Genomic DNA, 17,302 nt, shown 5'->3' on the forward strand with positions numbered 1-17,302 from the left:
TGACTGGGCAACAAAATGGCAAAGGAAATTCAATGTAGATAAGTGCAAAGTTGGAAGAAAATAATCCAAGTTATACATACAAAATGATGGGGGTCTAAATTAGCTGTTACCATTCAGAGCTTGGAGTCATTGTGGATAGTTTTCTGAAACAGCCTTTCAATGTACAGTAGCAGTCAAAAGAACTAACAGAATGTTGGACGCCATTCAGGAAGTGATAGATAAGAAGATAGAAAATATTATAATGCTACTATATAAATCCCATGGTATTCCCACACCTTGAATAGTACAATGGATTGCCCCATTTCAAAAAAAGATAGAATTGGAAAAGATGCAGAAAAGGGCAACAAAATGATTTAGAAAATGTAACAGCTTCCATTTGAGAAGTGATTAAAAAGCCTGGGACTTTTCAGCTTAGAAGAGAAATGACAAAGGGGGGAATCTATAAAATCATGAATGGAATGGAGACAGTGAATAAGGAAGTGATATTTACCCCTTTATATAACACAAGAGTCAGAGTTCCCTCAATTAAATTAATAGGCAGCAGATTTAAAAGAAACATAAGGAAGTACTTCTTCACACAATGTAGTCAACCTGTGGAACTCGTTGCCATGGAATTTCGTTAAGGCCAAAAGTATACATGAGTTCAACAACAAAAACATTCAGGTAAGTTTCTGGAGCATAGTTACATCAATGGAACTTGATGTAAAAAGGTGGTTGGGGACATACAACCCCACACACTAGGTGTCCCTAACCCTCCAACTGTCAAAAGCTGGAACTGTATCTAACATTCATCATCAACAACAGAAGATGAATCATGCAGAATTTCCCTGTTCTGTTCATTCCCTCTAAAGCATCTAGCACTAGCTACTGTCAGGGACAGGATATGGGGCTAGAAGGACTGTTGGTCTGATCCAGTATGGCCATTCTTATGTTCTTGTATAATCAGTTAAACACATGAGTAAAGTGACACACTTGCTTAAATATTTGGAAAACTGGATTGTAAAACAGAAATTGTATCCCACAACTGAATCAAGAATATTGTCATCATGTTGAGCATGACAACTTCCTTAAAAAGACTTCCATTTATTTCCATAGGCTTCCTATCAGGCTCTAGCAGTTATAGACCAATAAAGAGAAACAGGCTGAGTGCAGAAGTTAATTTCTGTTCTCTCTCTTCAAACTGAAAAGTGCTCACAACAGGCCAGGATAGTATTTTTAATCTTTTAAATACTTAACATCAAGCAGTTCTAGAAGTACATGTAATACTTGACTCAACTGATATACTTTAGAATTTGTTCTTTCCAGGTAAAAGCATTGTAAAACTGCTGGAAAATCTTATTTTCAAAACTGACCATTTAGAGTGTTGTAAAGGAGAATATGTTCCACTTTTAGATTATTTTTTTAGAAACCTAATTTTAAATTAAGAGCACATGGCTCAAGTATCTCCTGTAACAAATCAGACATTTACATACTTTATCCAAAACTTAACAACTCATCTTTGCTGGGTGCATGCCTTCCAGAAACGATCTTAGAAAAAATTGAAATCTCAATGGAACACTTAATTTGCACATAGCACTTAAACTTCTGGGGCTCGGGTTCTGGTTCAGTCAACAAACTAATTGGCACATTCAATAGCAGTTACATCTGACTACAAATATGATTCGAAGGGACAAGAATTTAGGAAGGGTCTCATACTGAAAATAGTGGCAGTTCTCCTGTGTTCGTTGTAGAATGTTTCTGCCTTCTACTGTGAGAGTGAGATTATAAAGCATGAAGCTGCAAATGGTGTAGATATTTAAAGTTGCTGACTCTCATTACTTATTACCGACTTAATAGGTTAGCTCTAATGAGCCTGTTCACTAGCTGTTTCTTCATACTCAATGTTCTGAGCTAACAATTAATTTGAAATTCCACTAGGATGAGGGAGGGAAAGCGGGAAGCTTTATCTTTATGTAGGGAGACTCATGATGAATTGCCACCACTTCAAAAGAAAGATGGGGTGAGAAGTGTAACCCAGAATGTTCCTTTTTAAAATCTCATTTTGCGGTCACAACAAATCCATGGCATACAGTGATAGCAAATGTCTCCTAGGCAATCAAAACATAATGGAAACGGAAATGTACTGATCATTCAAATTTAAGATGTTCCTGTGGTCCTCATATGGAAATGTATCCTATTTGCTATGCTTCAGTTAACCAACATATTTCAGGGATAGCAATCTCTGTCTAAATTGTCAAACACAGAAACCCAAAATTTATCTTTTTTGAATATTTTGCTGCATGTTTTTGTATCACAAACCTCAATGATAAAAAAAAATGAAACTAAGCATCCACTACTGAAAACTAACTTTATTGTTTTGGTTTTTAAAATACCTAAGTTTGTAGTATTTAGTAGAGGAGATGTTTCACTTATTTTCTTTCATTAACTAAAGCAATGGTACAGCTTGCAAGAAATAAAATAAAATTATTATTGTGGCCAATACAAACTTTTTAAAAAAACTGTTTTCTCCCTTTACCTATTAAATACAGTACAAGCTCAGATTTAATACAACATTGCTATATTTAAATTCTTATTATAAAAAGGTTTCAGAGTAGCAGCCATGTTAGTCTGTATTCGCAAAAAGAAAAGGCGTAGTTGTGGCACCTTAGAGACTAACAGATTTATTTGTTAGTCTCTAAGGTGCCACAAGTACTCCTTTTCTTATTACAAAAAGGTGTCTCCAGTAGGTGGCAACCTAGAGTCCTATTTGCACGATGAGCTTTCTCTCTAGAAACAGTAATGGGTTTTCCTACAGTTCACAGCCAAAGTACAACAAGGTATTGGATTTTAAACTCCCTTTGAGGTAGAGAAGAGCATAATAATAACTTATCCATGATATCTCAGGGAATTTTAGACGGCATAATACCCTGAAACATAGGGATATAACAACATCGAGTTCTTAGGGCATTTAAACAAAACAAAACAAAAAACCACAACAGTTTCACTTACTTAAACTGTGAAAGATTGAAGACACTCAAATGAGCATGATATAAATTGTTGGATGGATAGATACATTACTAAGTTTTTGATTCTGAAAACACTTAAGCATCTGAGTGAGTTTGCTCATGTGAGTATTTCCATGGAATTCAATGGGGCTACCCACATAAGTAAATTTACTCACATCCATAAGTGTTTGTAGGGTAAGGCCCTAAAATGAAAAGTAGGCCAATAATGCTTCTGTTTACTTTTATATGCAGTATGGGTATTGTTGATCCTTTTTTGTTTTCTTCTAGGCTTTTTCAGGAAACACAAATGCAGACAGTGTTGTGCACAATAAGCTTCAACATTCCATCAACGCAAGATTTCTCCGTTTTGTCCCCTTGGACTGGAATCCCAATGGTAGAATTGGAATGCGTATTGAGGTATACGGTTGCACATATAGTAAGTATTTGCTTAATTGTCTGAATGAAATGGCTATCAATCATTGCCTTTTTTTACCTAAATTGCAAATGGAAGTAGATTTGTCAGCTTAATTACCTGAATATTAAAATCAATAATATTTTATGCGTAGATATTATCTATTTCTGCATCATCTAGCAATGTTTTCCTTACTATCCAGCTCTTTACATCCTAAGCTCAATTGTATCAAGTAGATGGATGCTAGTTCACTGCAGACTCCTATTTGCTACTGTTACATACTTCCCTCATAAATGTAGCTCTCTCTTCAGAAGGAAAAATATCCACTACTTGGGACTCATAAGGCCCCTAGGAGATTATTGATCTTGGCTACACAGAAAGCATTTTCTCTTCAGAAATTTTGAACTCTCCCATAAATCAATAATACTTCAAGGTCATTGTTTATATTAAGGGTACATTTATAAATAGTTTGTGCAGCATTATTATGTGATGAATAGATGTTACAAGCATGTTTCAGATATCAGTAGTATGTGTTATAGTTGGTTATAAGCCACCTGCTGGACTCTGTAACTCTTCCATGACTTTGTCTTCCCTTAGTTGTTTGTGTTACTTTTCTCCACTGGTTCTCCTTCTTTATCTCTGGCCCTTTCTTCAGTGGGTCTTGTGACAGGTTGTCCTATTTTCTCTCCCACTGTTCATGAGCAAACCACAGGACTCTATCCCTGCCAGCATCCTCTTCTCACTTTAAGTTCCATTTAACCTAAAACCAAGTAGTCACCTTGACAAAATATACATTTGAAATATTTTGTTACTTATCAAGATGAAATCAACATTTAGATGGAAATTTTCCAGTTCTGCTGACAATTTCTAATTGGCCAGCATCTCAAAATAGGTAGAAATTTAGTTGAATTCCACGTCACATAACTATGGCACTGTTCTGGTATTAAAAGAGTTTTTTCTTATGGGCTGAGAGAAGGGAGAAGTGTAAATAGTGTGTAAAATGGCAATATATAACTTCTTTCGTGGTCTCTGTAGGGTTGCCTCAAGGCATCTTAGTTCTTTCTTATATCCTTTCTAAATGGTTCTTGAGCTTTGAACACCTTGCTACAGCTAATAGATTAAGAATGTCAAAATGATTTGCAAAACGTAAAGCCCAGATTCCTAAATAGTGACATCAAAATGGTTATGAAGGAATGGTAAAGGTTAACTTTAATAAATTAAATCCAAACACCCTGTCCTGCTTTTTAACCAGAATGCGAATGTATGATGCACAAAGTGTGATTTCTAGGCTGATTGCTAAGACCTTTACACATGCTATTAGATAGTATTATCAGTGTATAAACGTAGTTATAGAAACAGTGAAAGGATGCAGCAGGAAACTTCAGTCATTAGTGTTGTGGTTCATCAACAATTTTCTTTTCATATGACTAGTGAATTGAGATTCAGTTTGTTATATACTACTGCCTTTTAACAGCATTTATTAGGTGAGAGATGCCAGTCACTTTGTTGAATTTATCCTTCCAATGCATTTAGATGCTACGGTGATGGATGTTGTTATAAACCTGAAGAGAATAAAATAAAGGGTTTTTTAACTATATTTATTATAAAGTACAAAAGAAATACTTAATATTGCTTTAGGAACTCCTGTAAGAAACTAAGTTTGTTTAAGTTTTACTCACTGTGTGAGATTGTTTTCAGAGTAGCAGCCGTATTAGTCTGTATCCGCAAAAAGAACAGGAGTACTTGTGGTACCTTAGAGACTAACAAATTTATTAGAGCATAAGCTTTCGTGAGCTACAGCTCATTTCATCTGATGCATAGGATGGAACATATAGTAAGAATATATATATATACACACACACACATACAGAGAAGGTAGAAGTTGCCATACAAACTGTAAGAGGCTAAAAGAAAAAAGAAAAGGAGTACTTGTGGCACCTTAGAGACTAACCAATTTATTTGAGCATAAGCTTTTGTGAGCTACAGCTCACTAAGATGAGCTATTATCAGCAGGAGAAAAAAAAACTTTTGTAGTGATAATCAAGATGGCCCATTTAGACAGTTGACAAGAAGGTGTGAGGATACTTAACATGGGGAAATAGATTCAATATGTGTAATGACCAAGCCACTCCCAGTCTCTATTCAAACCCAAGTTAATGGTATCTAGTTTGCATATTAATTCAAGCTCAGCAGTTTCTCAGTGGAGTCTGTTTTTGGAACTTGTCTGTTGCAGAATTGCCACCCTTAAGTCTTTTACTGAGTGGCCAGAGAGGTTGAAGTGTTCTCCTACCGGTTTTTGAATGTTATGATTCCTGATGTCAGATTTGTGTCCATTTATTCTTTTGCGTAGACACTGTCCGGTTTGGCCAATGTACATGGCAGAGGGGCATTGGTGGCAGATATCACATTGGTAGATGTGCAGGTGAACAATCCCCTGATGGCATGGCTAATATGATTAGGTCCTATGATGGTGTCACTTGAATAAATATGTGGATAGAGGTGGCATCAGGCTTTGTTACAAGATTATTGTGTGATTTGTGCTAGAAGTATCTCATAATTACTGGGATTAACAATAATTATACTCTCAGCATGTGTTTCCCCTCTACTTTTCCATAGTTCCTTTTCACTCTTTTTTCTTACTTTTTAGTTGGGGACTTTCTTATTGTCCCGTTGTCCCTATGAGGTTGGAAAGAGTATGCAAAATATTTTTTAGCAAAACTCCAAAGAAGTTTAAAATTCTCAAAACAAAACCCAGAAACAATTATTAAAAGCAGTAAGAAATGAATTCCAAAATCAAAGGACAAAAGGATTGTACACATAACAATGTATTTTCAAATAAACTCAAGATTTTTCAAATTACCTAAAATGGATACAATCTCTGAAAAGCAAAACTGGGGTGAAACCATGATTCATAGCTATAGAAATCACAGGCAACATCAAAGCAGTGTTTAGCAAGAATTTTGCCCAGCATTTAAGAGGGAAATTATAAATAGTGACTACAATATAATGCAATATAATTTAGGGGAAATAACTCTAATGAGCTAGTTAAATTAGTACAGTTCCAAGAAAGATAAACGACTCCCAAGAAAATCCTAATCGAAAATCAAGATCTCCAAATTTCCACATGAGAACTCATACACAGCATAGTTCAAAATTATTAATACAAAATTCAGTAAGATCACTAAGAACAGTGTGAAATAGTGGACATATATCACAAGAGCAATGAAAAAAAAGAACACTTACACTGATGGATGCCAAAACTGCCAAAGGAATCTCTTTTTTTAAAACTGCTGCAAAATCTTTTGTCTCCAACAACAAAGTGGGGTAGAATCATGAAGCTTGGCTGAATAATCCCAGTCAAGCTGGCAAAGAGTGTAATGGGCTACTCTGGACATAGTTTATTTGAGTGGGGAGGGGACATGATGAATAGTAACTGATGAGACTTGTACCTTACGTACAGGATGCTCATTCTGACCAGCGGTAGCATCATGTCAAGAGACTAAAGGGCAGGGACTCGATCCCTAGGTACAGGGAGGTCACACTGCCCAAATTACTAAAATGCCCCCAATCCTCCATGTATATCAATGAGGGAGACAACCTCAGTTACAGGGAGGTCACACAGGTTAATGCAGCAAAGGCCTCAATATGTCCCATAAAAGAGAGAAAATCATTACATGCACCCTAATTACAGGGTTGTCATGCTGACTGGACTGCCAACAGAGACCTGAGCCCTCATTACAGGGAGGTCTCACTGCTCAGGGTTCCAAAGAGCCTAATATCCCCCATAAACCGTGGCCACGTGACTTACACCCTCATTACAGGGGAGTCCCTTTCACTAGGCAGCCACAAGAGCATAATATCAAGAGGCCAAAAGAGCTGATCTGAACCCTCATTACAGGGTGGTCAAACAGCTCAAAGATATGTCCCCCACCTAAGCAAGAGTATGGCAACTCTTACCCTAATAACGGAGGAGTCACTTGGACTAGCTGAACAAAAGAGAGTAACTGCAACAGACAAAAGGGGAGAGACCTGATTACAGGGTGGTCACATGGGCCATGGAATGAAACTGGCTCTAAAGCCCCCATCATCAAGAGAGGTGCGACCTATACCCTAGTTACAGGAGGGATCACACCAGCTAGACTACCAACGGATCACAAAGCCAACAGGGCAAGAGGGTAGAGACCTGAACCCAAATTACAAGCCAGTCACAGTACCAATGGCACAAAGATAGCCTTTCTAAACTAGAGGGATTCAACATGCACCTGAATTACAGGACTGTCCATTGAAGGTCCATTAATATTAGCTGGCTACAGGGGTCTAATACCAAGAATCTGAAGGACAGAGATGTTACCCTGAATTACAGGGAGGCCACACAGCTCAAGGTACCAAAGGCCTCGATCTGTCCCATAAAAGAGAGAGAGGCTCGTGACATGAACCCTCGTTAAAGGGTTGTCAAACTGACTAGACTGCCAACAGGGTATAATGCCAAAAGGGCAAGAGGGCAGAGACCTTACCCTGAATTACAGGGAGGTCACACTGCTCAGGGTTCCAAGGAGCTCAACATCCCCGTAAGCGACAGGACCGTGACTTGAACCCTAACTGCTTTCTTTCCTCCTATTTGCTTGCTGTTTCTTCAAGGCTTCCTTCTTCTTGTCCATTTCTCTTCCTTGGAGGCCTTGGAAACAGAGAGAGTGAGAGAGATTAAGATAGCCTTAGGACAGGGCTCAGCAGACTCCATGTCCCCAACTCAAACTGGGCACAAACTATTGAGGGAGCCTTGTTTTCCCTGAGTCTGTGGACAGCCTGCAATTCTAGCTCCAAGAGAGTTCCACGCTGTCATCATACTCTTCACTAGGATTTCAACGCCTCCTAAGCCTCCCCCGGGTGATCACACTACCAAATAAATCCTATTTCTTAAAATAAAATATAAAAACCTAAAAAATATAAGAATTAATGTTGTAATAGGGCCTACAGGGCTCAGGCTTGTAAAATATTTAGCTTAGCCAAATTAGGCTTTACGATTTAGGATAAATAAGCTAAGAAAATTTAGGATAACTAAATTAATAAACCTGCTGACTTTGTATCTATGTTAATGATATGCTGATGTTTTGAAAATATCGGTGAATGTTGAATAATAATGTCAATGAAAGATCAGTAGACACCACAAGATGACTGTTGATAGCTGGGGTGAAATGTTAGACTTTCTTATCTGTTACCATGGTGATAATGTGATAAAAATATTTCACAAGGAGGGTGGTGAAGCACTGGAATGGGTTACGTACTGAGGTAGTGGAATCTCCATCCTTAGAGGTTTTTAAGGCCTGGCTTGACAAAGCCCTGGCTAGGATGATTTAGTTGGGGTTGGTCCTGCTTTGATCAGGGGGTTGAACTAGATGACCTCCTGAGGTCTCTTCCAAACCTAATCTTCTATGATTCTATGAAATGTTAATAAGTAAAAGGAAAATAACAAAGGAAAAATAGGGCACCCCAAAAATAGTGAGGTGTAAGTGTTCAAATAAGAAAAAGGAGTTGAACCCCAGTTGGTGTAAGCATAACACATTACAACATCTGTATCCTGGCCTGCATGCTGTGGTGGGGGAGACCCCATAATGACAACCACTGGTGGTGCTGATGATGGTGAGGATGATGACAAACACTTGAGGTTTTTTCTGCAAGGCATGCTGTGAATAATGCAAATACTATGTGTACTGTATTGCTTTTGCTCTCTCTCCTTTAACAGATTGCAGTGTGTGTATTTTTGTTTGGTTTGCTAATAAAAAATAAATATTGTAGAAAGATCACTATAGTCTGTTGTGCACTGTGGGTAGGGATAAGATTATGTCATGGAGGTCACAGAATTCACGGATTCCGTGACTTTTCAGAGACCTACGTGACATTTTCCACTTGAGCCCCCAGGCAGCGGTGCCAGAGCTGTCAGCTGGTGGGGGCCCTGAAGCTTGGAGCCACCATAGGCAGCAGGGAAACCAGGAGCTCTCAGGCACCATGGGCATAGGCTTGCCAGGTGTCTGGTTTTCAACCAGAACACCTGGTCAAAAAGGGACCCTGGCAGCTCCGGTCAGCACTGCTGACTGGGCCATTAGAAGAACAGTTGGCAGCTAAGGCAGGCTCCCTCCCATGGCTCCGCGTGACTCCTGGAACCAGCGGCATGTTCCCCCTGCAGCTCCTACACATAGGGGCAGCCAGGGGGCTCTGTACTCTGCTCCTGCCTCTAGCAGAGGTTCTGCAGCTCCCATTCGCCGGGATTGGTATGGTAATTAAATATTCATGGTAAATAGGCCCAATGGCCTGTGATGGGTTTTTAGATGGGGTAAGATCCAAGTTACCCGGGAAAGAATTTTCTGTAGTATCTGGCTGATGAATCTTGCCCATATGCTCAGGGTTTAGCTGATCGCCATATTTGGGGTCGGGAAGGAATTTTCCTCCAGGGCAGATTGGAAGGCCCTGGAGGTTTTTCGCCTTCCTCTGTAGCATGGGGCACGGGTCACTTGCTGGAGGATTCTCTGCTCCTTGAGGTCTTCAAACTACAATTTGAGGACTTCAATAGCACAGATATAGGTGTGAGGTCTTTTTTAGGAGTGGTGGGTGAAATTCTGTGGCCTGCATTGTGCAGGAGGTCAGACTAGATGATCATAATGGTCCCTTCTGGCCTAAATATCTATGAATCTATGTGGGGGTGGCTCCTGCAGATGGGGCAGCATGCAGAGGATTTGGGAGCCGGAGGGGGGAAATACCACTGCTTGTGGGAGCTGCTGAGGTAAGCACTGCCCGGAGCCTGCACCCCTGAGCCCCGCCCATGCCCCGACCCCTTTCCCAGCCCTGATCCCCACCCTGTCCTCCAAACCCCTCGGTCTCAACCTGGAGCACCCTCCTGCACCCCAAACCCCTCATCCCCAGCCCCACACCAGAGCCCACACCCCAAGCTGGAGCCCTCACACTGCCCTATGCCCCTGCCACAGCCTTGATCCCCCTCCTGCCTTCTAAGCCCCTCGGTCCCAGTCCAGAGCACCCTCCTACACCCCAAACCCCTCATCCCAGCCCCACCCCAGAGTCTGCACTCCCAGCCAGAGACCTCACCCCCATACCCCAACCCTCTGCCTAGCCAGGAGCCCCCTCCCACACTCTGAACCCCTCAGCCACAGCCTGGACTCCCTCCTGAACCCCAAATCCCTCATCCAAAGCCCACACTCCCAGCCAGAGCACTCACACCCCCCACACCGCAACCCCTGCCCTATCTGGAGCACCCTCCTGCACCCATAACCCCTCATTTCTGGGCCCACCCCAGAGCCTGTTCCCCCACACACGCGCTGCAACCTCCTGCCCCAGCTCAAAGCCCCCTCCTATACTATGAAACCCTCAGCCCCAGCATGAAGCCCCCTCCTACACCCCAAATCCCTCATCCCTGGCCCCAGCCCAGAGCCCGTACCCTCTCCCACACCTCAACCTCCTGCCTCAGCCTGAAGCCCCCTCCCATACTCTGAATCCCTCACCCCACAGCCTGAAGCCCCCTTTATTACCCAGGGTTTTCAGAACCCCCAACAAGGGCAACTTAACTATTTTACTTCAGCCGGTGTGTCAAGGTTCCTCCCCCACTCTGAACTCTAGGGTACAGATGTGGGGACCTGCATGAAAACCTCCTAAGCTTACTTTTACCAGCTTAGGTTAAAACTTCCCCAAGGTACAAATTAATTTTATCCTTTGTCCTTGGAATATCCACTGCCACCACCAAACTCTAACTGGGTTTACTTGGAAACGTAGTTTGGATACGTCTTTCCCCCCAAAATCCTTCCAACCTTTGCACCCCACTTCCTGGGGAAGGTTTGGTACAAATCCTCACCAATTTGCATAGGTGACCACAGACCCAAACCCTTGGATCTGAGAACAATGAAAAAGCATTCGGTTTTCTTACAAGAAGACTTTTAATAGAAATAGAAGTAAAGGAATCACCCCTGTAAAATCAGGATGGTAGATGCCTTACAGGGTAATTAGATTCAAAACATAGAGAATCCCTCTAGGCAAAACCTTAAGTTACAAAAAAGACACACAGACAGAAATAGTCATTCTATTCAGCACAGTTCTTTTCTCAGCCATTTAAAGAAATCATAATCTAACGCATACCTAGCTAGATTACTTACTAAAAGTTCTAAGACTCCATTCCTGTTCTATCCCCGGCAAAAGCAGCCTACTGACAGCCACAGACCCTTTGTTTCTCTCCCTCCTCCCAGCTTCTGAAAGTATCTTGTCTCCTCATTGGTCATTTTGGTCAGGTGCCAGCGAGGTTACCTTTAGCTTCTTAACCCTTTACAGGTGAGAGGATTTTTCCTCTGGCCAGGAGGGATTTCAAAGGGGTTTACCCTTCCCTTTATATTTATGACATGGTGTAAGCAATAAATTAACAGGAACTACAGCACTTCCATCTGATAAGATTTATGGAAGGCAGTGTGCTTTATTTAAAACTGAAGTTTATTAGATTTAAGCTCCCACAAACATAAGCAATAGGTTTAGAACATCCCAGATATTTACCTAATATCTGGAAAGATATTGACTAATTAACAGCAGGTTTGCTGTGGCCAGTTGGAGAAAGGATATTGGGAAAAAATGGATTTTTTTAAATGGCTTCAGAGGAGTGCTTTAAAGTACATTTTATTAGCTATTTTTTATAATTAATTTTTATAAAATACATAGGTTATAATGGCCCCTCTGGTATTATTATTTTTTAAAAATTTTCATAATTTTTAATATTTGAGGCATTTAGACTAAAGGTTTTTTAACCATTAAGGTTTTTAGTTTTAATTGTTTACTTGTTTGTCCCCTCCTCCCATTCTGATTAGCAGAAACTGCAAGCTAGATCTAACCTTGCTTCTGAAAGCCTGTCTCCAAATTAACCATTAACTATGTGGTGTTTTATTTTATTAATTTAGGGTGGCTGAATGCACATAATGTGGTTGCAATTAGTTTGATCACATTCTGGGGTATACATGCCCCTCAAATCCAGGGCAACACCTCCTGCACCCCAAGCCTCTCATCCCTGGCACTACCTCAGAGTCCACACCCCCAGCCCGACCCCTCACCCCTCCCACACCCCAACCCCCGAGCCAGCCTGGTGAAAATGAGCGAGTGAGTGAGGGTGGGGAGAGCGAGCAACAGAGGGAGGGGTGATGGAGTGGGGCAGGGGCAGGGCAAGGGTGTTCGGTTTTGTGAGAGTAGAAAGTTGGCAACACTAGGCAGGCAGCAGGAGGACCCAGAGCTCCCAGCCATCAGCCCTGGAGCTCCGAGGTACTGCGGGCAGTGGGGGAATCCAGAGCTCCCAGCTGCTACGGGCACCAGGAGCTCCCAGCCCCTGGGACAGTGGAGACCCGGAGCCATCAGCCAGCTCAGGGGGCAGGGACCCCAGAGCTCTGAGCCACTGGGGCTGCAGCGGGGGCCACAGAGCTGTCAGCCACGACAGTGGCTCCAGAACTATCAGCCACCATGGTGGCAGTTGCTGGACCCCACCACTTCCCACATCAGGGCTTGGGCTGTCTTCCCTCACCATCGGGGTTCGGGCTTCAGTCCTCCCCCTGAGAGTCCCCTTCCCATTATTTTTAGTAAAAGTCACAGACAGATCACGGACTTCCGTGAATTTTTGTTTATTGCCAGTGACCTGTCCTTGACTTTTACTAAAAATAACTGTAACAAAATCTTAACTTTAACTATGGGGTTCCCCCTTCTGTTGATAACCTCACTACAGTAGTTAATCGTGGGGCTGAACTCTTACAGATAAAAGTAGGTGAGAACACTCACCTTGGAGTGGGTAATTAGTTAAAGTAATCCTTAACTATAGATAAGGCTACAGTGTCTGGTGTAAAATGAAGTAGCAGCTCCAAGCTGGGAGTTGACAATTAGATTCAATTTCTGGCTCTGCCACTGACTCACTTTGTTACCTTGGACATATCTATTGGCTTCTCTGTGCCTCAATTTACATGTCCATAAGTCTGTTTTAATACTGCTATCCTGCTTAACAGGGATATTATTAGGCTTAAATGATTAATTGGTCGTCCCACAGAACTGCAAAACATTGTTATATATTATTTGATATTTTGTTGATTTTAATGTCTAGTTTAGAATTATTGCTCTGTTTCTTAAACCTAAATTTATTTTGAGTGAAATTACCTTTTTTTATATGGGGTGTGTGTGTGTGTGTATTGCAATTAACTTTCAGCCTTATGGGTAAGTAGTTATTGGAACATAAGAGTCGCACACACAATATGTTTGGCGTTGAAACTTCACTTTATAAATTTAAATAAATATAATAAATTTGAAACATTATTAATATAAATAAGTTCTAATCAAGTATTAACACACCCTCTCCCAACTCAGGAAAAACAGGAGCAATGGGTAAATTACAAGGAACCAGGCAGCATTTGTGTTCCTATACTCTGAAAGATGGGAGAAGACATTAAAAAGAAAAACAACTGGCGAGATTTTTTTTTAATCAGAGACACAGTTACCTTAAAGAAAAAGAAAAGCTCAGTCTTGACATGAAAAACAAGATTTATCCACTGTGGTTGGGATTTTCCACTTCTTCTGTCATTTTAACACTGCTGTACAATCCTTGCTTTTAACATATGAATGCAATAGCTCGAATACCATTTTTAAAATGACAATCTAAAGCATTTTTAAAATAGTTTATAAGTAACATACTTGGTATTTACACAATATATGATGGTATGATGTGGGGTAGAGTTTTACTCGTGCTCATTTGGGATCAGCTATACCCACCTGACTATTGCAATGGCATCATTAATCAGAATTAATGCAACTGTCTCAAACTCATGACAATAAATCTTTTACATCAATCCTTATAATCACATATTCTCTTTCTGTATGCTGCAAAGTGCTGAACACCTCCACCTTCTATAGATTCTGAAATAATGCCCAAAATAGTGATTCCTCAGTCATTAAATTACATTGTACATTCCCCAGTTACAGCCTTATGTTAATTCTCCATTCCCTTGTTATAGTTTCATTCCCACTCTGGAAATCATATATATCATATTATGCAACATTCAATGTTAACATATACTCTTTTTCATAGAATATTTACTTCTCAATTAGAGTTATATTTTCCCAAATACTACAACCACATGAAATCTGGAGTGATTCTGTTGAACTCAGTGGAGTTACTCTACATTTACACCAATGTATTTAAGAGTAGGATTTGGCCCATCACCATTAAACATTGCAGATATATGTAGGTAATAAAAATAGTATGCTACCATTTGCCATTTTGGATATCACTCTGATGGTTCTTGGGTAAAGGGATGTGACTTACTCATTTTTTGGTCAGTACTGCTAGCTAATAACTGAGTTACAGGATGTTGTTTTGTCTTGACACTCTGGAGACATGTATAACCTTCCACGGTAGCAACTCATTCAAGATGGACTGTTGCATTAATAAGTGAAAACCATAGGCTAGATCCTCCAGTGGTATAAATCAGTGTAGATCCATTTAAATCACTCTTTCAACCCTCACTGGCATGATTTCTACCTCCTATAGCAATTGTGATTTATACAGCGAACGGAGGGAGTATGGTAATATGGGTGCTTTATCCACAGATATGCAGACAATATCCCTGATTTGAAGAGCTAACCGTCTAAAAAGGATTAAATCTCTCCCTGCTGGGAGGGCCAATATAGGATCTATACACCACTTAAGTCTCACGTTAGCCCTAGAAGTGGAATTTAGGTGTGGCATAAGGCTTGTGCTGGCCCTCTACAGATGAGCAAATGTCACCTATGATGCTCAATATAATTGTTCTTCATCTCCTCTTTTCAGAGGTACTCCAAAGCCTGAGAGCACATGCAGCTCACAACATGAAACCACAGAATATTTAGTTGTTGAATTCTGTAGCATGGACACTTACGCTTCTATGCAAAAAAAAAAATCACTTTCACTTATTTAAAGAGAACATCAGAAAGGTCCCCAGATTATGTTAGTAAGAAAAGTCTACTGATTAATCATGTTTCTATGTCTGTAGGTATGTGTGGGGAAGTGGGAGTAGTAGTTTCTTTTGTAAGGTCTCACATCTTTCTCTTCCATGCAGTATAATGCTGTTCCAGGTACATGAAATCAAAAGCCACCCGTTGCATGCATTTTTGCACAGCAATAGGTTTAATTTTGCTTGAAAAAATTGCCGTAGCCCAACTGATCCCCTTCTACAATTTCTACACTGGATTTCAGAGAAGGCCAGACACCCCTAAGTATATCTTCCATGTAATCATATGCAACAGCAATGATATTTTGGGGAAAACATATACTGTATCATAGCTAGCACTAATTCTGAATTGTCTGGTATATTATCTGTCATCCAAGTGACAGCTCCCAAGTACTGATAGCTAGTATCCTCGATCTCTCTCACACTGTGGTGGCTTCAGCTTATCAGTGAAATGAAGTAAATGATCTCCAGAAAAGATATCCATATAAGTAAGGCAGTTGTTGTCAGTTTTCCACACAGCATGTTTTAGAGTGTAAGTTCTTTTGGACAGGGACTGTCATTTTCTCTACAGTGCCCAGTACAAGGGAGCCCTGACCTGCTTGGCCTCTAATGCACTGCTTCAATACAAATAGCAATAATACGTTTTGAAATTATATATTAATAATAAGAGTCCCCCCGTAGTATTGTGCTCCATGTTCTGTTTTTTTTTTTCCTGCTGCCTCTGTGAAGTTTCTCCATTTCATCCTCCTTAAGTGTAACTGGCATTTTTTTTTCTTTCTCAGCTGCAGATGAATACTCTTCCCCAGATATATTGACCTCATCTGCATCATGCTGTGGTTGGGCAACACATCCTTTATATTTACAAAAAATAATGGCTCTCAGCCCCTAGCTGCTTGTTCTTTCTATTCAAAGGGTGCAAATTAGACAGATACATCTCTGCAGCAGTTTCCTGTGGTTTGTCAGTAGATGAAATGTCAGATTGTGAGGATGAAGCTCTGCTGCCAGTGTCAATGTTAGACTTGTCCCCTGGCAGCTCCATGGAACCTAAATATGTCTCTTTGGCAGACTCCTTTTTCCCCTCAACTACTACCTCTCTTGCTCAGTCCATCTGCGGGTGACCAGTAAACGCAGCTACAAACAATTCACATTTCACACAACAGACAGACAGATGTGTTGAAATGTTTCGCTGACTTGGAGGCCATTACAGGGATCCAACTATCCCTTTCCTAAATGGGACCAGATACGTACACTTTTGTTACAATTTCTAATGGGTTTGTGACAATGGCTGTGCTCTATAAAGACAGAATTTTAAAAATGGACACTAGTAAATTCAAGAAATGTTCCTGGTAGACACATTAATTAAGATGGGAGACAATGCTGAACAATGCTGAATGATCCCCAAACCTCCAGGCCAGAGCCCTGGCACTAATACTGTTAAGTAATTGCAGCAAAGACTTTGTGACAGCCCTCTTTATACTAGGGCTACACAAAATCCCTGGAACAATTAAGTAAGCTGGACAATGGTCTGTCCACAATTTGTATAGCTAGGATAATACATACACTTGCAAGAACTCTGTGCAAATGTGATGAGAAAACTATAGTTTTAAATGTGGCCCATTATCTATGATTTTACAGTAACCTAATTTTTCCAGCAGTTTTGTTTCATGCAAAGCCTGATTCAAATGGCAAACCTAGCTCTGCCTAACTCCATAAACTGTTCCCATCCTCTCTCCCTAAAAGAAACAGAGGCCTTGTGACTTGATCTTCATTTCCTCCTCTTTAACAGTGACAGTTATCCAACCAGGAACAATACATGTGACTAAAGTGATAACGATTAAGGAATACATGCAGTGAATAGAGTTTGAAATTTGTTTCTATGGAGTGTTCATAGAACAATTTCAAACAATAAA

At 40.5% G+C, this 17,302-nt stretch overlaps 1 protein-coding gene across 3 annotated transcripts in view; it reads left to right on the plus strand.

Moving 5' to 3' along the window:
- The window catches only part of CNTNAP4 (contactin associated protein family member 4), a 311,799-nt gene that overhangs the window by 187,760 nt on the left and 106,737 nt on the right, over positions 1-17,302 (plus strand). For all 3 annotated transcript variants that reach the window (XM_075128638.1, XM_048850192.2, XM_075128637.1), the window contains one exon: positions 3,273-3,420. In XM_075128638.1, the coding sequence (XP_074984739.1) occupies positions 3,273-3,420 (148 nt within the window). The remainder of the gene's footprint in view (positions 1-3,272; positions 3,421-17,302) is intronic.

The sequence above is a fragment of the Caretta caretta genome, chromosome 5 (genome assembly GCF_965140235.1).
Source record: "Caretta caretta isolate rCarCar2 chromosome 5, rCarCar1.hap1, whole genome shotgun sequence".
Taxonomy (NCBI): domain Eukaryota; kingdom Metazoa; phylum Chordata; order Testudines; family Cheloniidae; genus Caretta; species Caretta caretta.